Genomic DNA, 23,948 nt, shown 5'->3' on the forward strand with positions numbered 1-23,948 from the left:
ATAATAAAAAATTTAAATGACAGTCTTGTCCAAAGCATTATATAGATTCAATGTAGTCCCTATAAAAATACCAATGACATTTATTTTAAAGACATGGAACAAAAGTTGTTAAAATTTAGATGAAGTGGGGCTGGAGTGGTGGTGCTAGTGGTAAGGCATCTGCCTTGCCCACACTAGCCTAGGACAGACCATGGTTCGATGTCCCGGCGTCCCTAAGCCAGGAGTGATTTCTGAGCACATAGCCAGGAGTAATCTCTGAGCGTCACCAGGTGTGGCCCAAAAACCAGGAAAAAAATTTGGATGAGGTAATAATCACCATCTCTATCACTCCCAATAGCCAAAGAAATACTAGGGAAAAAAGATGGGGGACTTTTTTTTATTCCCAGCTTTATGCTATACTATCAAACTGTTGTAATCAAACAATAGAGAACTATAATAAGGACACAATTTTAGACAGAATAGAATTCATTAAAATTTTTTGGTGAGACGCCATTTTCAGGGAGGGACTTCAGAGCATAAAAACCGGCTAACCTTTGCAAAAGCTGGCTCCCTGTGTGTGACACCAGGCGGGGAAAATCCGCAAAAGTACACCGGCCCAGTGGGGCTCAGCTGTGAAAGACTGTGAGTGTGACCTGTCTATGTCTGTCTACTGTCCTCTTGCATGAAACTCTTGCGAGTGGGGCAAAAAGAGCCTCCAGAAACCTCGCTCGCCCAGACGCCATTTTCAGGGAGGGACTTCAGAGCATAAAAACCGGCTAACCTTTGCAAAAGCTGGCTCCCTGTGTGTGACACCAGGCGGGGAAAATCCGCGAAAGTACACCGGCCCAGTGGGGCTCAGCTGTGAAAGACTGTGAGTGTGACCTGTCTATGTCTGTCTACTGTCCTCTTGCGTGAAACTCTTGCGAGTGGGGCAAAAAGAGGCTCAGAGGAGCACGGCCGCGTAGCGAAGCGGAGCGGCCGTGCACTCTTTCTAAGGAAAGAACTCCATTGCAACAAGAAGGAAAAATCACACTAAGAACGGCGCTATATCACAGAAGCAAACATTTCTCTCTGGACTGTCTTCTCTGTTGCATGCTCGGGCCTAAGATTTGACCCAGTGTGAGGCCTCATCCACGGAGGACTCCCCTCCCTTAGAGGCAAGTCAGCCCATCCAGAAAGGGAGGAGCCAGAGGAGTGTGCTGCCTGCATCATATAGACAATGAATACCACCACAACACGTAGAAAAACCCACAATACAAGTGTGACAATGGGGAAACAACGCAGGCCAGCATCAGACATAGAGAATGAAGATGACAATTCTGAGGACCAGATAATGACTGAACAACTAATCAACCTCTCAGATAAGGACTTTAGACTAGCAATATGGAAGGTGCTCAACAGACTCCAAGAAACCATGGATCGAGTTGAACAGAACACTAATAAGAACCAAGAAAATATGAAGGCAGAAATGACAAAACTCCAAACTGAAATAACATGTCAACTAACAGGACTGAAAAAGTCAGTAAACGAAGTGAATGACAAAATGGATAAGCTCTGGGACAGGGTATCAGAAGCTGAGAATAGACTTGGTGCTGTGGAAGATGAGATACATAACAATTCCATACAGCAGGAGAGATTGGACAAAAAACTTAAAGCAAATGAGCAGACAATGGAAAAATTAGTCAAAGAATGGGAACAGACGAAAATAGAAGTCTATGATAAGATCAACAGAAACAACTTAAGAATCATTGGAGTCCCAGAGACCCAGGAAGAAAATTTCCAGGAAGAATCAATGGTCAAGAACATCATTAAAGAGAAACTTCCAGAGCTAAAGAATATATGTGATCAAATCCTGCATGCCCGAAGAGTACCAACCAAAAGAGACCCCAGAAAAACCACCCCAAGACACATCCTAGTCACAATGACAAATCCCACAGATAGAGACAGAATTCTGAAAACAGCAAGATCAAAAGGGGAAATCATGTTCAAGCAAGCTTCCCTGAGATTTACAGCAGACCTGTCACCAGAAACGCTCAATGCCAGAAAGCAGTGGTGGGATATTGTGACAAGACTGAATGAAATGAATGCTTCACCCAGAATACTATACCCAGCAAAACTCACTTTCCGGTTTGATGGAAGAATACATGGTTTCACAGACAAAAAACAGCTCAGAAACTTCACAGACACAAAACCAGTCTTAAGAGAAAAACTGAAAGACCTAATCTAAGACAAGACTACCCAAAAGACACACCAAATTTTGAAATAAAGATGGCGTTAAATCCCAGGACAATTCTTTCTCTCAACGTCAATGGACTAAATGCACCAGTTAAGAGACACAGAGTGGCTAAATGGATCAAAAAACTCAATCCAACCTTCTGCTGCCTACAAGAAACGCACCTGAATAGTCAGAACAAACATAGACTCAAAATAAAAGGCTGGAGAAAAGTTATCCAAGCAAACAACACCCATAAAAAAGCTGGAGTGGCCATACTAATATCAGATAATGCAAACTTTATACTCAGGAAGGTTGTAAGGGACAAAGACGGACATTTTATATTAATCAAGGGGTACGTAGAGCAGGAAGAATTCACTCTCCTAAACATATATGCACCGAATGAGGGGCCAGCAAAATATTTAATACAACTGTTGACAAATCTGAAAAATAATATCAACAACAACACAATAATTGTGGGGGACCTTAACACGGCTTTGTCAACACTGGACAGGTCAACCAGACTGAAACCCAACAAGAATATACTAGACCTGAGGAGAGAAATGGAAGAAAGAGGCCTAGTGGATATATATAGGACACTCCATCCCCAGAAACCTGGATACACATTCTTCTCCAATGTACACGGGACATTCTCCAGGATAGACTACATGCTGGCACATAAAACATACCTCCATAAGATCAAGAGGATAGAAATTTTGCAGACTACCTTCGCTGACCACAAGGCTCTGAAATTATTTGTGAACTCCAAAGGGACTCAGAAGAAACACTTTAACACCTGGAAGTTAAACAGCCTCATGCTCAATAACCAGTGGGTCCGAGATGAAATCAAGGAGGAAATAAAAAGGTTCCTGGAAACAAATGACAATAAAGACACAAACTCTCAGAACTTATGGGACACTGCAAAAGCAGTACTGAGAGGAAAATTTATAGCTTTGCAAGCACACATCAGGAAGGAAGAAGGAGCTTACCTGAGTAGCTTAATGACACAGCTAATAGAACTAGAAAATGCTCAACAAAAGGACCCAAGAATAGGAAGACAGAAGGAAATAACAAAGCTGAGAGCAGAAATCAACGAAGTGGAAACTCAAAAAACAATCCGAAAGATCAACGAAAGCAGAAGTTGGTTCTTTGAAAAAATAAACAAGATTGATAGACCACTGGCAAACCTAACAAAGAAAGAGAGAGAGAGAAACTTGATAACTCGTATCAGGAATGAAAAAGGAGAGATCACTACTGATATGACAGAGATTCAAAGGGTAATCAGAAACTACTTTGAAAAACTCTACGCCACTAAAAATGAGAACCTGGAAGAAATGGATAAATTCTTGGACTCTTATAATCTTCCACAGTTGAAGGAAGAGGATGTAGCATATCTAAACACCCCCATCACCATTGATGAAATTAAAACAGTAATCAAATGTCTGCCGAAAAACAAAAGCCCAGGTCCAGATGGATTCACTAATGAATTCTATCAAACTTTCCAAGAGGAACTACTGCCAATCTTGGCAAGACTCTTTCATGAAATTGAACAAACAGAAACACTTCCAAATAGCTTTTATGAAGCCAACATCACCTTGATACCTAAACCAGACAGAGACGCTACCAAAAAAGAAAATTACAGACCAATATCACTGATGAATGCAGATGCAAAGATCCTCAACAAAATCCTGGCAAATAGGATTCAATGCCTCGTTAAGAAGATCATCCACTACGATCAAGTAGGTTTCATCCCAGGAATGCAAGGCTGGTTTAACATCCGTAAATCTATCAACATAATACACAACATCAATAACAAGAAAAATAAAAACCACATGATCATATCAATAGATGCAGAGAAAGCATTTGATAAGGTCCAACACCCATTCTTGATCAAAACTCTCAGCAAGATGGGAATGGAGGGAACCTTTCTCAATATAGTGAAGGCCATCTACCACAAGCCAGTGGCAAATATTATCCTCAATGGAGAAAAACTGAAAGCCTTTCCTCTAAATTCTGGCACAAGACAAGGCTGTCCTCTCTCACCACTCCTATTCAACATAGCACTGGAAGTACTTGCTATAGCGATTAGGCAAGAAAAGGATATCAAGGGAATCCAGATAGGAAAGGAAGAAGTCAAGCTCTCACTGTTTGCAGATGACATGATACTCTACTTAGAAAACCCTAAAGACTCTATCAAAAAGCTTCTAGAAACAATAGACTCATATAGCAAGGTGGCAGGCTACAAAATTAACACACAAAAATCAATGGCCTTTCTATATACCAATAGTAATAAGGATGAAATGGACATTAAGAAAACAACCCCATTCACAATAGTACCACACAAACTCAAATATCTTGGAATCAACTTGACTAAATATGTGAAGGACCTATACAAAGAAAACTATAAAACTCTGCTCCAAGAAATAAGAGAGGACACACGGAAATGGAAACACATACCCTGCTCATGGATTGGCAGGATTAACATCATCAAAATGTCAATACTCCCCAAGGCATTATACAGATTTAATGCCATCCCTCTAAAGATACCCATGACATTCTTCAAAGAAGTGGATCAGACACTTTTGAAATTCATTTGGAACAATAAACACCCTCGAATAGCTAAAGCAATCATTGGGAAAAAGAATATGGGAGGAATTACTTTTCCCAACTTTAAACTGTACTACAAAGCAACAATTATCAAAACAGTATGGTATTGGAATAAGGATAGGTCCTCAGATCAGTGGAATAGGCTTGAATACTCAGAAAATGTTCCCCAGAGATACAACCATCTAATTTTTGATAAAGGAGCAGGAAATCCTAAATGGAGCAGGGAAAGCCTCTTCAACAAGTGGTGTTGGCACAATTGGATAGCCACTTGCAAAAAATTAAACTTAGACCCCCAGCTAACATCATGTACAAAGGTAAAATCCAAATGGATTAAAGACCTCGATATCAGCCCCAAAACCATAAGATATATAGAACAGCACATAGGCAAAACACTCCAGGACATTACAGGCATCTTCAAGGAGGAAACTGCACTCTCCAAGCAAGTGAAAGCAGAGATTAACAGATGGGAATATATTAAGCTGAGAAGCTTCTGCACCTCAAAGGAAATAGTGCCCAGGATACAAGAGCCACCCACTGAGTGGGAGAAACTATTCACCCAATACCCATCAGATAAGGGGCTAATCTCCAAAATATACAAGGCACTGACAGAACTTTACAAGAAAAAAACATCTAACCCCATCAAAAAATGGGGAGAAGAAATGAACAGACACTTTGACAAAGAAGAAATACAAATGGCCAAAAGACACATGAAAAAATGTTCCACATCACTAATCATCAGGGAGATGCAAATAAAAACAACGATGAGATACCACCTCACACCCCAGAGAATGGCACACATCACAAAGAATGAGAATAAACAGTGTTGGCGGGGATGTGGAGAGAAAGGAACTCTTATCCACTGCTGGTGGGAATGCTGTCTAGTTCAACCTTTATGGAAAGCGATATGGAGATTAATCCAAAAACTGGAAATCGAGCTCCCATACGATCCAGCTATACCACTCCTAGGAATATACCCTAGGAACACAAAAATACAATACAAAAACCCCTTCCTTACACCTATATTCATTGCAGCTCTATTTACCATAGCAAGACTCTGGAAACAACCAAGATGCCCTTCAACAGACGAATGGCTAAAGAAACTGTGGTACATATACACAATGGAATATTATGCAGCTGCCAGGAGAGATGAAGTCATGAAATTTTCCTATACATGGATGTACATGGAATCTATTATGCTGAGTGAAATAAGTCAGAGAGAGAGAGAAAAACGCAGAATGGTCTCACTCATCTATGGGTTTTAAGAAAAATGAAAGACACCCTTGTAATAATAATTTTCAGACACAAAAGAGAAAAGAGCTGGAAGTTCCAGCTCACCTCAGGAAGCTCACCACAAAGAGTGATGAGTTTAGTTAGAGAAATAACTACATTTTGAACTGTCCTAATATTGAGAATGTATGAGGGAAATGTAGAGCCTGTTTAGGGTACAGGCGGGGGTTGGGGGGGGAGGAGGGAGATTTGGGACTTGGGTGATGGGAATGTTGCACTGGTGATGGGCGGTGTTCCTTTTATCACTGAAACCCAAACACAATCATGTATGTAATAAAGGTTTTTAAATAAAAAAAAATTAAAAAAAATTTTTTTGGGCTTTTTCCTTATGTTTAAAAGTGGACTAGAGAGAGAATTACTCATACTATTTTTAATATCATTTACTTTATTTATAGACGATGTATCGCATAGTTGACATAGTAGATCATAATACACTTGTTTTCAAGTAAGTGGAAGCAAAAGTATTAAAAAAGATATAAGAAAGAAAAATTATAGCAACAAGAAAATTTGTGAAAATTATTGTATCTTGCAACAAGAGTCACTAAGTTATTGTCAAAAGGTTTAGTAAGCTCTTGTTTCTAGTTGACAATTCTTTTACTTCTTTTGTTTCTGAACAATAGGTAGCTTCAAATACATATTGGAGTCTAGATTGGTGCGTCCCTATGGGGATGACAGTATTAAACAAAAATGAAGTTGTCATGCAGCTGTGAATACAGCTGCATGGTCCAGGAATTCCAAGTATTATTGCTGATACTGAAGCTTTTGTGGGATTTCTGGAAGTATAAGAAGGTGGGGGAGGGTGCTCATACTCATTTCAAAAAGAGTCGTGATGGGTTTGGTGCCATAGAACAGTGGGTAGAGCATATGCTTTGGACATGGCCAAACCAGGTTCTATCCCCAGCATCCCATGTGGTCAGCTGAATATGCCAGGAGTTATTTCTGATCTTAGAGCTAAAAGTAACCTTCTAAATGCCACCAAGTGTGCCCCCCAACAAACAAACAAACAAACAAACAATCCTGGTGATGTCAGCCCAAATACCAGAATAGTGTCTCTGCAGAAGCCTTAGAAGAGTGGTGGAGCAGGGCCATTGGCAAAATGGCAATTATGGGTTATGGGTGCATCAGGCATGGCTTTGGCCTGCTGACTCTGCCCTTACTTTTATAAATGAAATGAGGATCTGGTGAAAATATATTTGGCACACATTTTATACACAATTCCCTCTCTATGCAGTAAGACTACTTTTTTTTATTTTTACTTAATCTCATTCTTGAAAAAATAATCAACTTATACTTTGTATACAATGACCATATCAAATTCAAGATAGTATTTATCATTGACAATGAAGAGGTGATGGGGGTTTGGGCCACACCTAGTTGTGCTCAAAGTTTATTCCTGGCTCTGTGCTCTTGAGTGACCTCTGGAAGGGCTTAGGGGGCCATATATGGAGTCAGAGATTGAATTGAGATTGGGCACATGAAAACAGATGTTTTACCTCTTACAGTATCTCTTCAGCCCAGAAACTGGGAACATTTTTATAATTTTTTTAAAAGAGAAATAGGGCCCAAATCATCTCTTTTTATCTTATGCTTTTGTGGTGCAGAGAATTTGAATCAAGACTTCATTCACACTTATGAGTCCTTAGCCCAAATCTTTTCTCTCTTAAGTTTATTGCATTTCGGATATCTTTTTTTTTTTTTTTTTTTGATGCTCAGGGGTTACTCCTGGCTATGCGCTCAGAAATATATACTCCTGGCTTGGGGGGACCATATGGGACGCTGGGGGATCGAACCACGGTCCATCCTACGCTAACGCTTACATCTAGCGCCACCTCCCGGTCCCGTATTTTGGGTATCTTAAATACCATAATAAAGTAGAAGTTTAAACATAAATTGTGGATGGTTAATTTTTCATTATGTGAATAGTTTAAAACCTGCTTCCCTGTTATTGAACAACTTTCTAAAACAAATAATGGGACATATCTTTAGACTATCAGATTTTGTCTGTATTTTGGTGCTTTTATTTAGAATAGATGGGTAGAATTGAATTTTGGGAATCAAGCAGTGGCTGTAATGAGTTATTATAGCAGAGGTGTATGTATCAGCTTACACTGGGGACCCTGAAATCCCTCTGTGGACCTTCAGAATATTCGAAGGGGACCGCAGTAAAAAAAAATATGTAAATGGGGGACCGGAGAGATAGCACAGCGGTAAGGCGTTTGCCTTAGATGCAGAGGGACGGTGGTTCAAATCCCGGCATCCCATATGGTCCCCGGAGCCTGCCAGGAGCGATTTCTGAGCGTAGAGCCAGGAGGAACCTCTGAGTGCTGCCGGGTGTGACCCAAAAAAGAAAGGAAGGAAGGAAGGAAGGAAGGAAGGAAGGAAGGAAGGAAGGAAGGAAGGAAAGAAAGAAAAGAAAAGAAAAGAAAAGAAAAGAAAAGAAAAAATATGTAAATGGGGGTGCTCACAGCATGAGACTTGAGGGTCAACAGGTAGAACAAGGGGAACACAGAAAGGAAACAAGATTAAAAGGTGACCTGAATAGGTTTAGGGAATGCTTGTTTAGACTGTGGGTGTACCTATTTAAGACCCTAGACCCACCCACTTCTGGGAGGGGTCTTGGGAACCGGATAGTAGGTGTAACCTTACCTGCTAGACCCTCCCATTCCTGGGAGGGGTCTGGGAAATGTTATATAAGGCTTGAACCAAGGGAATTCGGCCCCTTTTGGCTTTTTGCCCCCTTTTGGCTCTTTGCCCGTTCTGCGCTGCTGGGCGCTCTGGCTTTTGGGTTTCTGTGTTCTGGTCTTTGACCAGCATGGAGCCCAAAGGGAAGATGGCTGAAAGGAGTTTAGATGCAGGGCCAAGAATAACTAGTGCTTAAAAGGTTATGAGATAGGCCACACACATGTGGTGAATAGGGCATGAATAAAGTTAATGCTTCCTGAAGCCTGCATGTGAGTGAGTCTTGATTACGCCGATTACCTGGGCCTGAAATCTGCCAGCTGGATGGGGATGAAGCCACGTGGCTGGGGCCTAAGCGCAAAGGCCTCCATCCATCGCCATCCAACACCATCGTTAATTATTTCATGCTACATCTGGCGCCCGAACAGGGACCTGAATCCTGAACCCAACAAAACAGCGAAAATGGTGAGATTTCTGCTCTTCTGTTTCATTTTGGCTCTTTTCGGGTGCACTGAGCCCAAAACCCTGGGCCACGTGCAACAATGTTCAAAAATGGCCAACACCCCATCTGGGGGTTCAAAGGCCATTAAAACTAGAGAGGTGGAAGCTTGCATCACCTCCAGCCCAGGCCCAGGCCCAGAACTAAAACTTTGTTACAAGAAACAAAAACCTGGGCCTCTTCAAATACTTATTAAAAGTCTAAATTGGAAAAGAAGGAAAAAAAGACTATTAAAAATGGACTGATTTTCTGAAAATGACCTGCGGCTTAAATTTGAATTTCGACTTTGGAAATTTTGAACTGAACTTTTAGTTTAAATCACTTGGAACTCTGAACATCCAAAGTGCGCCCGGAGGAAAAAAGCGGCGAAAAGCTCCAAGTGGCTCGGCTCGGCTGGGCTCAGCTTTGCCCGGAAAAGCGAAAAACCTGAAATCCACGCTCCAGATCACAAACCGGCAGCGGAGCCTGAAACTACGGAAAAAAGCCACGTGGTAAGATCAGCGTGGGACAAACCAACATCTGAACTTTAAAAGTTTACAAAAGCCACGTGGTGAGATCAGCGTGGAACAAATTAATCTAAACTATGGTTTTAGGTGTAAAAAATTAGTGGGTAGTAATATTTTACTCATAGTTGGTAATGTAATAAGTTTTAGTTAGTTAGTGGTTAAAAAATAAAAATAAAAGGGAAGTAGTTCTGTTTAGATCATTTAAACATCTAATTTCTAACCACCTGCATCTTTGTCTTAGTCATTTTCTTTATAATTTAAATGTGTTTTGTTGTCTTTCATAGTTAATATTTTCTATTGCAAAATGTTTTACTGTGTATTTCAATGTACTTAGCCTGTTTTTAAAATGTATGTTATGCATGTATGCTGCAGTACTTGTGTATACAATAGGTATAGGAACATGAAGTTCCCCCAATATAGTTTAAAAGTATAGGAACATGAAAGTTCCAAAATAGTGCTTGGTAAAAAAGCATTAATAGAATTTTAGGTTACAGGTGTAAAGTATATTTTGCAAAAATATGTTTTTAAAAAGGGCTGGTATATTAATTTTCACTCTATTACGTTGGTGCATAAAAATATTAAGAAAAGGAGGAAATGTGGGTGTACCTATTTAAGACCCTAGACCCACCCACTTCTGGGAGGGGTCTTGGGAACCGGATAGTAGGTGTAACCTTACCTGCTAGACCCTCCCATTCCTGGGAGGGGTCTGGGAAATGTTATATAAGGCTTGAACCAAGGGAATTCGGCCCCTTTTGGCTTTTTGCCCCCTTTTGGCTCTTTGCCCGTTCTGCGCTGCTGGGCGCTCTGGCTTTTGGGTTTCTGTGTTCTGGTCTTTGACCAGCATGGAGCCCAAAGGGAAGATGGCTGAAAGGAGTTTAGATGCAGGGCCAAGAATAACTAGTGCTTAAAAGGTTATGAGATAGGCCACACACATGTGGTGAATAGGGCATGAATAAAGTTAATGCTTCCTGAAGCCTGCATGTGAGTGAGTCTTGATTACGCCGATTACCTGGGCCTGAAATCTGCCAGCTGGATGGGGATGAAGCCACGTGGCTGGGGCCTAAGCACAAAGGCCTCCATCCATCGCCATCCAGCACCATCGTTAATTATTTCATGCTACATAGACAATCGTTCATCTGTGTGTTTTCCACTTGATCTCATCAGCCTTAAGTGCTATATTTAAAATAGCATAAAATCCGAGTGCTGTTTTAATAGACAGATGTTTGTTTCTAACAATTTTAGCTTATTTTTTTTTACTATGGGTCAGAATTAACATCCTGTCGATAATTGTTTTCTAATTAGAACTTAAAAAGTGGGAGCTTTTTAAGCATACTTGCTTTTATGTGAGACCCGTGTGGGTAGGGTCTTGCTAGGGGTAGGAGATACCATGGGCAGTCCCTTGTCAACCTTGGTGAAAACCAGCTATACATTGAGATGTTTATTTCCCTGCAGTGCTGCCAAACTGCTGGACAAGAACCCCTTCTCGGTCAGCAACCCGAACCCTCTGCTTCCTTCACCGGCCAGTCTCCAGCTGGCACAACTGCAAGCCCAGCTCACCCTCCACCGGTTGAAGCTGGCACAGACAGCAGTCACCAACAACACCGCGGCTGCCACAGTCCTGAACCAAGTCCTCTCCAAAGTGGCCATGTCCCAGCCTCTCTTCAACCAGCTGAGGCATCCATCGGTGATCAGCGCCTCTCCCAGTCATACCGGGGTGCCTCAACATGCTGTAACCATGCCCAGTGCCCGCTTCCCAGCAAATACAATTGCCTTCTCGTCCCAGGGCCAGACACGAGGCCCCGGACCCTCTGTGAGCCTTCCCAGCCAGGCCCCCAGTGCCGTGGTGATGCACCCTTTCCCCGGGGTGGTGCCTCCTACTCCTGCCCAGCCTGCGGTTCTCTTGGGCATTGGCAAGGCTGCAGCTGCTCCAGCGGCTGCGGGCTTCTATGAGTATAGCAAGGCCAACTTGGGCCAGACGTTCGGCTCAGAGACAGATGGGCAGCCCAGCTTCCTGCCAGCCCCAGCCGGTACCTCGGGCAGCGTGGCCTACGAAGGGCACTATGGCCACTCAGGACCAGATGGCCAAGCAGCCTTTGCCAAAGACTTCTATGGGCCCAGCTCCCAAGGCGGGTCCCATGTGGCAGGCGGGTTTGCCTCTGAGCAGGCCAGTGGTCTGAAGGGCGAGGCGGGCTCGCTGCTGCAGGGCGCCAGTGGCCAGTGGGAGGGCACCCACGGGTTCTCTGGCCAGAGCAAGCCTGAGCTCCTAGCAGGCCCCAATCTGTGGCCGCCGCCCCCCACCCAGACCTACGAACTATATGACCCCGAGGAGCCCACTCCTGACAGGACCCCTCCTTCCTTTGGGGCTAGGCTGAACAATAACAAAGCTGGCTTTGGAGGGGCCAGACCACGGGCCAAGGACGATCAGGTCATGCTATCCATGAGGCCCCTGCAGGCGCATGAGCTGAATGACCTGCATGGCGTGGCCCCCCTCCACCTGCCCCACATCTGTAGCATCTGCGACAAGAAGGTGTTTGACTTAAAGGTAAGTCTTCTGGCAGCCTGGGGAGCCCCCCCCCCAATATGCAACACAGTCCTCAGGGCAGTGTTTGTGGCATGGAACAGTGTTTGGGCCACTGGAATCTTTGGTGCAAATCACAGAAATTAGAATTTCAGAGTCAGAATTTCAGAATTCAGAATTTCAGAACCAGATTCAGAATTTCAGAATCAGAATTTCAGAGCTGACTCATGGCAGCCCCTTGCTTTAAAAGCAGCACGATTCTTGTCTAGGTTTAGAGATGAGACAATTGGACTGGAAGGCATTAAGTGACTCCAGTTGGGTTAGACAGAGATGGGGCTCGGGTATCTGAGTCTGTGAGGAGAGGGGTGTCCTGTGTTGCCCAGAGATGCTGTTTTTGAGAGCGTCCAGTGCTCTGTGTATGAAAGAAAAATCAGGATTTGGGATCAAAGATAAAAGTATCATTTACCACCAGGACCAATTGGGACAGTGGATCTCAGCATCTGTTCTGTGAGAGTATCTAGTACCAGGACGTGCTCGTGGTAGTTGGGGAATGTTGTGGCCACAAAGTCTCTCTCTATATGTCGACCTATATGTGGACCTCCAGAATATTTGAAGGGGGCCGCAGTAAAAAAATATGTAAATGGGGGACCAGAGAAATAGCACAGCGGTAAGGCGTTTGCCTTAGCTGCAGAGGGACGGTGGTTCAAATTCCGGCATCCCATATGGTTCCCCGAGCCTGCCAGGAGTGATTTCTGAGCATAGAGCCAGGAGGAACCCCTGAGTGCTGCCGGGTGTGACCCAAAAACCAAAAAAAAAAAAAAGAAAAGAAAAGAAAAAATATGTAAATGGGGGTGGTCATGGCATGAGACTTGAGGGTCAACAGGTAGAACAAGGGGAACACAGAAAGGAAACAAGGTTAAAAGGTGACCTGAATAGGTTTAGGGAATGCTTGTTTAGACAATCGTTCACCTGTGTGTTTTCCACTTGATCACATCAGCTGTAAGTGCTATATTTAAAATAGCATAAAATCCAAGTGCTGTTTTAATAGACAGATGTTTGTTTCTAACAAACATTGCAAGATCCTGGAGCAAACATCATAGTCACACAAGGCTCTGTCAGCAGTTAATGTAGTTATCCACTTCACAGAGAGGACACAACTGGCCCTGGTCCACAGCTCCATAGGCGTGAGAGGAGACTAAGGATGTCTCAGAGAGGATGGCTGCACCATTTTTTGCTCTCAGTTTTCCCCACCCCACTCAGTTCTTCTCTGTCTGGGAGGAGAATTCATCCTATAAGAATGTGTGTGTGAGGCCCTATCCTGATCTGGTTCTGAGAGTCACAGCCCTGGGAGATGAGGAGTAAGTTTGTCTCATGAGCCTTTTCTAAGACTTTGTGACTCACAGGAAGCCCACCTGTCAGATTCTCCCAGCCAGAGTGAAGATTGTGGGCTCTGGGGTGGGGAGATGCATAGATGCAGGCATATGGGTAGAAAGATGAGGAGGTGCCAAGGGATCCCCTTATTCAGATGGATCCCCTGGAAGGAAAATGAAAGCAGTCTCCTGTCCACTAGGACCTGATGGACAGGTGGAAGTTAAGGGCACAAAGGAGATGGTGGGCAGAGCACTGAGGGGAGAGGACCAGACTCCCCAGCCTCTGGATGCTCCCTGTGGGGCCAGGGGGACCACCCCACCTGCTTTTCACAGCGCAGTTCTGCTTTTCATCATTCTTTCCTTCTTTCTTAGGACTGGGAGCTGCACGTGAAAGGGAAACTCCATGCACAGAAATGCTTGGTCTTCTCAGAAAAGTAAGTGTTAGTTTTGAGCCTGGTTCCATGCATGGCTGTGCAAGCAGGTAGGGAGTTGGTCTTGCATGCAGCTGACTCAGGTTCAATCCCCAGCATCCCATATGGTCCTCTGTGCCTACCAGAGGAAACCAGCATGCAAAGTAATTTCTGAGCACAAAGCCTACAGTAAACCCTGAGTGCTGCAAGGTGTGGTCCCAAAACAAAGAAAAAGAAAAGGATCAACTCTTTAACAATAGACTTTTAGTTACACATTTCTCATTTTTTCAAAGAAAGTTGTATATAGAGTTATGTAAGACATTGATTATTTTTCCAAATGGCTCTAGAAAAACTCAATTTTAAATAGGGTGTTGAGGATAGATATCTCAGTGGGCTGAGAACATGCATTAATGGGGGAAGGGGCCTGGATTTGATTCTCTGCAACACCCAGTCTCCTTGAACACTGCCAGGAGTGACTCAAACGCAGAGTCAGAAATAGGTTCTGAACAAAGCTGGGTATGACCCCCAACAAATAATGCTGAACTTTCAGGAAAAGTCTTCTGAGAACACTACAGAGACTCTGCAAGGAATAGGGAAGGTCTGGGTGAACACTGGCGCCCAGCAAAAGAGAGGCAAGTGTGAAGGCCCAGTGGTGGCCAGGGGAATGCTCCACTGATCCAGTAGGGCCCAAGGCTTGGTGGTATTCTCAGCAGGGTGTCCTAGAACAAAGCATCAGGGAAGGGATCTGGGCCATGTTAGGCCCCATCTTCAGAGCTCAGGTTGTTGTGAGAACTTTTGTTTTTTCTTTGGAAAGTGGAGCAGAATTTTGATGAGTCTTTGTTTCCCCGACCCTGGCTGCTGGACTTAACATGAAAGTGGGCAGGGCAAGGCAGACACCGGGGGTCTTGTGAGCCAGGGCAGCTGGCATCTGTGAGAGGACACCAGGGATGAAGAGATGGGGGTGAAGGGCCCAGAAGGAGCATGTTGGAAGGCCTCCCTTTCTTGTTCACAAGAACCAACAGGTACAAGCCACCCAGTGTCCACTGGCAAGCCCACCAGAGAAGAAAATGAAGTACACATCCATAGTGAGACACTAAAGCTTTTCACAGGAAAGACTGTGACACCATCTACAGGATGATGAACCACCAGGACATGCTGCTGAGTAAAAAGAGCCATCACAAAGGGCATACATGGGATTTCACTTTCATGCGGTTCTAGGCTGGTGACATTTACAGTGACCCAGAGTACAATGGTGGCCATGGGGGGACATGACACAACAGGAAGTCAGTGTTTCTCAGACACACTTTCAGATCTGCAAGATGCAAAGGTTCTGGACAGTGACAGTGATTAGTGCCATTTTAGTGACTCTCTTGATAGTGGTTACGATGGTCAGTTATGGATTGTGTGGATTTTATCACGATTTTTAAAAAGTGGCTCCCCACTTTTTCCTTGAAATTTACTTCAAGACTTGCCATCTTGACCATTTGAAAGTAGATCATTTCAGTAGCATTTAACTCATTCACAATGTTTCACAATTATTACTGCAGTCTAGTTCAGAGCTTTCTTATATCCTCCCAAACCATGCTCATTCTTTCTTCTTACCAGCCCCAGAAATCATCACATCAGTGAGATTATGAAACAACTATGTAGCCCTTTTGATGGGCTTTTTTTCACTCAGCCTATTTTTAAGCTTCCTCCACCTTATAGCACAGGCGACCTTTTTCACTACTGAATAATATTCTAGGAGCTGTACCTGTATCTTCCATTTTTTTTTTTTGATCCTTTCATTGTTTGACCCATGTGTAGGTTATTTCTGTAATTTGATAGGGAGAAGAGTGTTGCTCTGAGCATCCACGCACACGTGTTTAGTGAGACATCTTCTCTGCTAATTTGGTTCTATGCCTAACAGTGACAGTACTTTGTTCCACTTACAGAGGCTCTGGTTTTCTTTTCTTCCCCTTTGCAGTGCTGGAGTCCGTTGTTTACTTGGCTCTGCAGAGGGACCGTTGGTAAATTCTCCTAACAGTACAACCATGTATAGCCCTGCGGGGAATGATGGTGAGTAAGGTCTTGCAGGCTTCTCTGTGGGTTCACTGGCATGTCTTTAATAATAAATCATCCCTAAGATGTTCAATATGCCAACAGAACTAAGTCATTGAAACACACTGGACCTGTTGCCCTGGCACTAGAAATTTTTATGATTTATTTTAAACATAAAGCTTTGCTGGGCATGTTTTGGGAGGGAATAGATCAGGATCAGTTCCTATTTTGTATGTTAAAAGCCCTGGAGTTTATTCCAGGGACTGCATGACCCTTGGAGCACCACTGGTTGTAGTCCTAGAAGTCCCTGAACATTATGGATCTCCCATTTCCAGATTATATAAAAATGCTTTGCTTGGGGCTTGAGAGATAGCACAGCAGTAGGGCATTTGCCTTGCAAGCAGCTGATCCAGGATGGATGGTGGTTCAAATCCTGCCAGGAGCAATTTCTGAGCACAGAGCCAGGAGTAACCCTGAGCACTGCTGGGTGTGACCCAGAAATCAAAAAAAAAAAAAAAGCTTTGCTGGTCAGCAGCAAGCCTAGAGTATGGTTCTGGACAACTCCCACATGTTTTTGCCAAGACGTTGGAGGGCAAAACATGAAGCTATATACTTATTTCATGGGCTACATACTTATTTCATGATCCCACTGATGTGATGGTTTCTGGGGCTGATGAGAGAAAAAAATGAGTATGGTTTTGGAGGGGTGTAAGAAAGCTCTGAACTAGACTGAACATGAAGTACATGTCTAGGCTTTCATGCATCTGTGCAATTATTCTTTAGAATATGCCTCAAGTCTGGGGACTTCCTATGTGGCAGTTCCAGCAAGGCCGTTTGTTCAGTCCAATCCTGCATTGCCATCAACTTCTCCAGGGACAAACGTGAGTACAGAAGCGGCTTCTCTGTGATCACTGTTACTATTGAAGCACTCTTGTCAGCTGCAGTGTTGAGTGTGGGCTGCAGTAAAGGGTGGGCTCAGCAGGTGCTGCTGCGACTGAGATCAGAGCAGCGAGGGACAATGTCTTCTGGCCTTCGTTCCTTCATTCAGCTCAGCTGGTATTGAAAAACATGCAGAGTGGGAATACTTTTAAATGGTGGAAATTAAACACTCAGACCATGGTTTAGGGAGGGAAAATGTTTACCCCTTCCTGCATAATTTTTTAATTAATTTATTTTTGTTTGTTTTATTTTGGGGGGTGGCCATACCTGGTGGTGCTCCGGCTTACTCCTAGTTCTGCATTCAGGCTTTACTTTTGGCAGTCCTTGGGGGAATCTAAGGGAATGCCAAGGATTGAACCCTGATCAGATGTGTATGAGGCAAACACCTACCTATTTTTCTCTCTCTCTCTCTCTCTCTCTCTCTCTCTCTCTCTCTCTCTCTCTCTCATTCCTTGCCTGTACATTTTTTTTTGTTTTGTTTTTTTGGGTCATACCCGGCAGCACTCAGGGGTTACTCCTGCCTCTATGCTCAGAAATCGCTCCTGGCAGGCTCGGGGGACCGATGGGATGCCGGGATTCGAACCACCGACCTCCTGCATGCAAGGCAAACACCTTACCTCCATGCTATCTCTCTGGCCCCCCTTGCCTGTATATTTTAAAAGACCTTTTGGTGTTTTATTGAAGTGGATTGATTCCAGTGAAACTTGATCCCAGAAGGAGAAAATGTGTTTAAAAACAGGAATGATACATGCTGCACTTTGGGGCCTCGTAGCAAATGGCTTGTCTCAGGAGAGCCTGAGAACATGTCTTGTTTTCAGAAGTGTGAGTGTTCTCTCTATCTCTCTCTGTCTCTGTCTGTCTCTGTCTCTTCTATCTTTGTCTGTCTCTCTGTCTTTGTCTGTCTCTTCTGTTTTTGTCTCTCTGTCTGTCTCTCTGTCTCCTTCTCCCCTTCTCTTCTCTCTGCTCTGCTCCCAATTGCGACTGTCCCTTTCTCTCATGGGGTGGGACCCACAGAGCCAGCATTAAGGCAAGGTACCATTAGCTGAGTTCTGCATGTCTATGAAGGTTTTGTTTGTGCCTGCATTTTTTTTTGTTTGTTTAACATTAGATAACACCAGCATCTTTCTCTTTCCTCCTGCAGTCCGAGCACCAATTCCCACCCTGTTTCTCACCTTTTGCTGGGAAGAGACTGCTAAGGGGTTGGGCTTACTGGAGAGTCCCTGAGAGGGTCGTGGCTAAAGGGAGGCCTGCCTGGGCATGTGTGTGTGCATATATGCATGAGTGTGTGTCCATCCTGAGGAGTGGGAGAAGTGCTTTCACACAGATCATGTCTGCAAGCCCCAATTCTGGTGAAAGAGAATTTTATATTTTCCTTTCTGCACTCATGCTAGGGTGCATGAGTGTCCCTTAGTTGGGACAATGGGGTTCAGTGTAGCTTCATTTGTTGCTGCAATCAGACCCCCTTGGTGTCACACTTGAGTCCCAATGGGGGTATTGGCCATTCCAGCACCACCCGGTCCCTGGGCCACCCTCCTCATGTAAAGGACCTTGCAGGCATCTCTCTGTCCACTGTGTTCTAGGAACTGGGGTGAACAGGAGGTAGGAATGAGGGGCAGGTGAGTGAGGGGGTCTGGGCAAGGGAAAGAGCTGCTGACAATGAGCTTATTTATATAAATGCAAGAGGAATAGCGTAGAAGGGTCAGTGCCCATCTGATTCGTCTTGGCCCTTCATCCAGGCTGATAAGCATGCCCAACTTCTGGGTGTGGATGTGGCCATTCTTAAGTCACTTTACTTTCCTGCGGTGAAATTAATGAATTTATTTAATGACATGGGGGAAATTGATGAATTTGAGAGATCAAAGAAATTTGCATCTGTCTTGTGTGAAAGTTTTGATTATGTATCAAATCTGGCACCATATGTGTCCATGTGAACAGTCTCTGATTCGCTGGTCAAGCCTAGAGTAGGGAGCAATGCTCAGGCCTGAGTTGTCCTGACCTTGTAGGGTCAAGTGGGATCATGTATGTGGCAATGACTCTGAACTCTTCTGGTGTCCGATCTAAGATCTATCAATGACTCTTAAGGAACAGTTTTCCATTGTGGGAAACCGGTTTGGCTAACCCTAGCTTCTAGCTCTGTGGGCTCACTACGTGTGTCAGGCAAGTCTCATCTCAGCATTTCTGTTGCAACCACTGCCTGGAACTACTGGAGTGAGAGAGAGAGAGCTCATCCCTTGAACATGTTGCAAGGCTCCCAGGAATGCCTTCTCCACTGGGCGGGTTCATGCATTCTGCTGATGCAGGACAACTCCTGAGGATATTCAGGCAATCTGAGGAGGGTTTCCTCCAAATGCCTAGGAATGAGGAGTTAATCTTGAGCTTGAAGGGCAGAAGCAACACAGAATCATTTTTGCTTTCTGCACTGGCAGCAGGAAAGCATCTCCAAAGTGGTGGGACAATAATGTGAGCACTCACTGATATGCTCTTAGTACATATCCACTCACTGAATCCATGACAGTCCTATGAAGCATGGGAGGCTGGGTGCCTTGTCCTAAGACCACCACCCTGCTGGGCAGTGGGGCTGTGAGAGTTCAGCCTAGATGACCAGGTTCTAGAGGCCTTGCATTGCACCACTGATCCCTGCCGCCTGTCCTCTGTGAGACTCTAGACTGTGACAAACACTCTTTAATAAGGTCTTCCCTTCCCTTCTCTTCCAAAAGCTACTTAGCAGGACCTTGTGGCATTGTGGAGGTCGCAGGAATTTCTCAGACTTGGCAGATGAAGAGGCATCTCTGGACTAGTTTTATTTTTTAGGGATTTATTTTGTTTGTCTGTTTGGAGGTCACCACTCCTGGTGGTGATCAAGGCTGTTCTCAGCTCGTTTTTGCTCATGGAGTTCACTCCCAGCAGTGTTCAGGGAACCATGCAATGCTGGGAACTGAACAGTGCTTTGCATGCAAAGCTGTACACAGGTGCTTGGAGTATTTCTTTAGCCCCCAATGATATCTGGAGGATAGAACAAAATCTGCTCCAACCAGTTCCTGCCTCAATGGCCAGGTGTTAATATCATTTTTCAGAAAGATGCTTTTTTACTGTGTCCACACCCTACACTATGTTGTGCTGGGGAGCAAATCAGTGCAAACTGCATACAAGGCACACAGGTACCTCCTGTGTTATCTCTCTGCTCCAAAAGGAGACTTTGTTCAGTTCCTTTGAATAGCAGGTGCTAGTCCCCTGCTTGCCTTGCATGCAGCCAGCCCTGTTCAGTCTCTGGGACTGCTTATGGCTTCCTGAGCACTGCTAGGAGTGACCCCTGAGCAAAGAGTTAGGAGTAAGCCCTGAGTAAAGCTAGATGTCACCCCAAAACAAATCCAAAATATTTCTCACAACTGTGTATGAGAAATGATTGATTTCTTTTCTGCCTATAAATCCTGAGCCCTGAAGAGAAGTGGAAGCAATTACAGCTACTAAGGATACCTTGTGCGAGACTCTGTGAGGCTCCAGTAAACTCTTACATCGACATTATTCTTATTTTTTGCATTTGAAATGCACATTTCAATTTGGTGAGCATTCAAACAGAAAAGAAGTATGGGATACAGTCAAGCACTGACACCTGGGGTCCCTGAACTTTTGTCCACAAGTTCCTCCTTTCAGTCTTGTGCCAAGGCCACATCTGTTGGACACCAGGCACAGCCGTATTTGCAGAGTCCATTCTGTTGAGTCAATCCAGAAACAGGCAGGATTCCACCATCAGAAAACCATTATTATTGGCGGAGCAAAGCACAACTTGCTGCTTTCAAAGGTCCCTGTTTTTAAGCTAGAGAACAAAGAGAAGCAGGGTTCTGGAAATGAGCCTCCATAAATCAGCTGGAGTATTCCAGAATCTCAACCCACCACAGCACAGACCCCATCTACTACCACCTGCTCCACAGGCTGGGCTGACAGAAACTGGTCTCCTCTGTGTGGGACTGTTGGCCTCTTATTTCCTTGTTTGTGTTGCACAGTCGATGAACTCTGTTTGCTGTGAGTGTGTGGCCTGCTTCTCTCTCCTGCCTTCCCTATCTTCCAACCACAGGTACCCAGGGAGAGACAGTTGTGTCCACTGAGGCTGCTGCCTTCAGTCTAGCAGAGGCACTTGACACTTGCTGCCCTCATCGCATCTCATCATAAACAGTCCTCAGGTTTCTGAAGGGGCCTTTGCAGGCTGTAAATAGTTTTCTGGTGCCTGATCCCAGGCCTCAACCTGGCCCTCCTCTGAGCCTCCAGGGAGTTTAGTTCCTTTGGGGCCCAGAAGGGGTTGCTCTGGCCCATTCTTTGATGGCTTTGTTCTCACCAGTACTTGTACCCAGAAAAGTCACAGAGATAAAAATTATGCAAAGGGAGACATAGATATTTGTGGAAGGTCAGGATTGCTTGCCTTTAGATTACTAGAAGTTTCTAAAACAATCTGTCTCTCCACCCTGGCCTTTCAGATTGCTCCGAGGCTCAACACTTTTGGGTCTCTTGACTTCTAGAGAGTATGGAGTCATAATTGATGTGGCAAAGTTTCTCCTTCCCCACATTTAAGTTCTGTTACAACTCTTGCTCTCTTGTGTATTTTCAGAGAACAAAGGGCATCTCAGTGGGCATTTTGTTCTATTTTCTTTCCTTGTTAATCTTCATTACTGGAGCCAGGGAGATAGGATAGGAGTTGGGGTACCTATTATGTTCCTTAAGTTAAGGTACATATCATGTGGTTCTGGTCACAAGGGTCCTCCAGCATTGTTAGGGTGCAGCCCTGGAGATCCCCAAGTACTTGTGGGGTGGCCTGGGTAATCCTCAGCTCCACAGAATCAGAGCAGCACCACATTTTTGGACTCTCACATTAAGTCACGAGCCTGGGTGGCAGAGAATTGCTGGGACCCCTCCCAATCTTTTGTTTTTGTTTTGGATTTTGGTTTTTGGGCCACACCCGGCAGTGCTCAGGGGTTACTCCTGGCTGACTGTTCAGAAATAGCTCCTGGCAGACACGGGGGATCATAAGGACACCAGGATTCGAACCAACCAACTTAGGTCCTGGATCGGCTGCTTGCAAGGCAAACGCTGCTGTGCTATCTCTCCGGGCCCTCCCAATCTTAATTACTTTGGCTAGTAGATATTACTCACTATTACTACTACTGTTACTCAGGCAGTAACAAGAATATAAAAGATTTCAAATTCTTCACTATAGAAAAAAATGAAAGGTATACGTCTATTGCTCTAACAGTGTAGTTCTTGCTAGTATATGTGTGTGTGTTTAATTTCTAAAGTGCCAAAGGGACTTTATTTCAAAAATAGAAAAATACCATGTATCTATTGTAAAATATACTTTTATTCTTATGACATAAATTCTTGATTTATAATTAAACTGATATCTTGACTTTTCTGAGCATAAAAACCTAGCTCACGCAGTGGCCAGAGAGAAAGTTACAAGGGGTAAGGTGCTGGTCTTGCACATGGCTGACCTGGGTTCAATCCCCAGAAAACTATATGGTCTTCAGAGTCCACCATTAGTGATCCCTGAACACAGACCAACAAGTGGCCCAAAAATCGAACCCAAAACAAAACCCAGCTCATGTAGTAACACCATCTGTTTGTACACATTTACTCTAATTTATCGTTTTGGAGATTGATCCATTTTTCAGTGAAAGCAAAGTTGTAATCACAAATCTGTCTCTACTTAGTTGATCATGGATTAAATTGCTTAACTATTCCTAAGCATCAGTGTCTTCATACCCAGTGGTGGGACAGACTGGCTGACCTCTCAGTTTTCAGATTTTTGTGACACTTAAGTTTATAAGATGACATTTTTTTTGGTCCAAGTAAGCTACTTTACAACAGGAGGCTAGTCTGGCACTGACAGAAGTACAATTACTTTAAGTCAAAGCTCATGTGCTTTGTAAAACATTTGAAGATGTTTTTTAAAGACATCTGTGTCTCTTTCTCAAGTTATACCAAGATCCATTGCCATGGAGCCTACGCCCACTTACAATTCACATAATATGTTCAAAATCAACAGCATAAAATAAACATTTGCCCACTATCTGTCCACAAAAAGCAGACGCCCACAGACTGCCAGATGATTTTAGAACACACCTAAAGCAGACCAGGCTGGAACAATTGTTTTTGATGAGGGAATCTGCAATCAACTTGCAGGAGTTCCAGAAAGGATTTTTGAGGGAGATTCTTTGTGCCATAAGAACATAGTATTCAGGTGATCCTCCCAGCTTGCTCCTCCCAAGGGTGCTTTGGAGACATGCTAGGAAAGAACTCAAGGCCTCCTGCATGAAAAACCTCCACTCCCTTAGTGCTGCTTTGAGAAAGTCAAATCCCTATGGACCTTTTACTGTTGTTCACAGTTTTATGGCTGGTCTGTGAGTTACTTGAACTGGGCAAGTTTTTGAATTCATCTTGGAAGGCTGTTCCCACTTCTTTTCAAGGTCAGCTAAAGTTCTCAGAATCTTCCTACATGAGAATATTTGCTCCTTTCACATTCCACCTGGCCATAAAGATCTCTGGGGGAGTATAGGGGTCTGGGGCCCAATCATGTGAACTAGAAGTGGTAGCAGCTCATTGTAAATGAGTGACTCGAGCAAGTGAAAGTGTCCGGATCTGACCGTAGGAAGTCTTTGCAGGTCAGTGCTGGCCTGCTGTAGCTCGGAACTCTTCTGGCTGGGAAAAAATTAGTGCCCCTTTAGGTCGGTAATGAGGGCTTCAGTTACAACCTGACAGCTTAACTCCTAGACCATTGACCTTGGGCTGGACCGGCTCAAGTGCACCTGTGCAGTGCCCCTCCCTGGAGCTCAGTAGAACTTTGGGTGAGATGTTTATGGAGAGCATCAACACCTCATACTTAAAGTTCTAGTTGGCAGGATATTACTATTCTC

General features: G+C 44.1%; 1 protein-coding gene across 1 annotated transcript in view; it reads left to right on the plus strand.

The window, feature by feature from the left end:
- Positions 1 to 11,156: 11,156 nt before the first annotated feature.
- The window catches only part of RBM20 (RNA binding motif protein 20), a 56,905-nt gene continuing 44,113 nt past the window's right edge, over positions 11,157 to 23,948 (plus strand). Inside the window, exons 1-4 of the mRNA XM_049790430.1 lie at positions 11,157 to 12,311; positions 14,030 to 14,091; positions 16,034 to 16,125; positions 16,891 to 16,988. Coding sequence (XP_049646387.1) covers positions 11,157 to 12,311; positions 14,030 to 14,091; positions 16,034 to 16,125; positions 16,891 to 16,988 — 1,407 coding nt within the window. The remainder of the gene's footprint in view (positions 12,312 to 14,029; positions 14,092 to 16,033; positions 16,126 to 16,890; positions 16,989 to 23,948) is intronic.

Source organism: Suncus etruscus, chromosome 17 (genome assembly GCF_024139225.1).
Source record: "Suncus etruscus isolate mSunEtr1 chromosome 17, mSunEtr1.pri.cur, whole genome shotgun sequence".
In the NCBI taxonomy this organism is placed as follows: Eukaryota; Metazoa; Chordata; class Mammalia; order Eulipotyphla; family Soricidae; genus Suncus; species Suncus etruscus.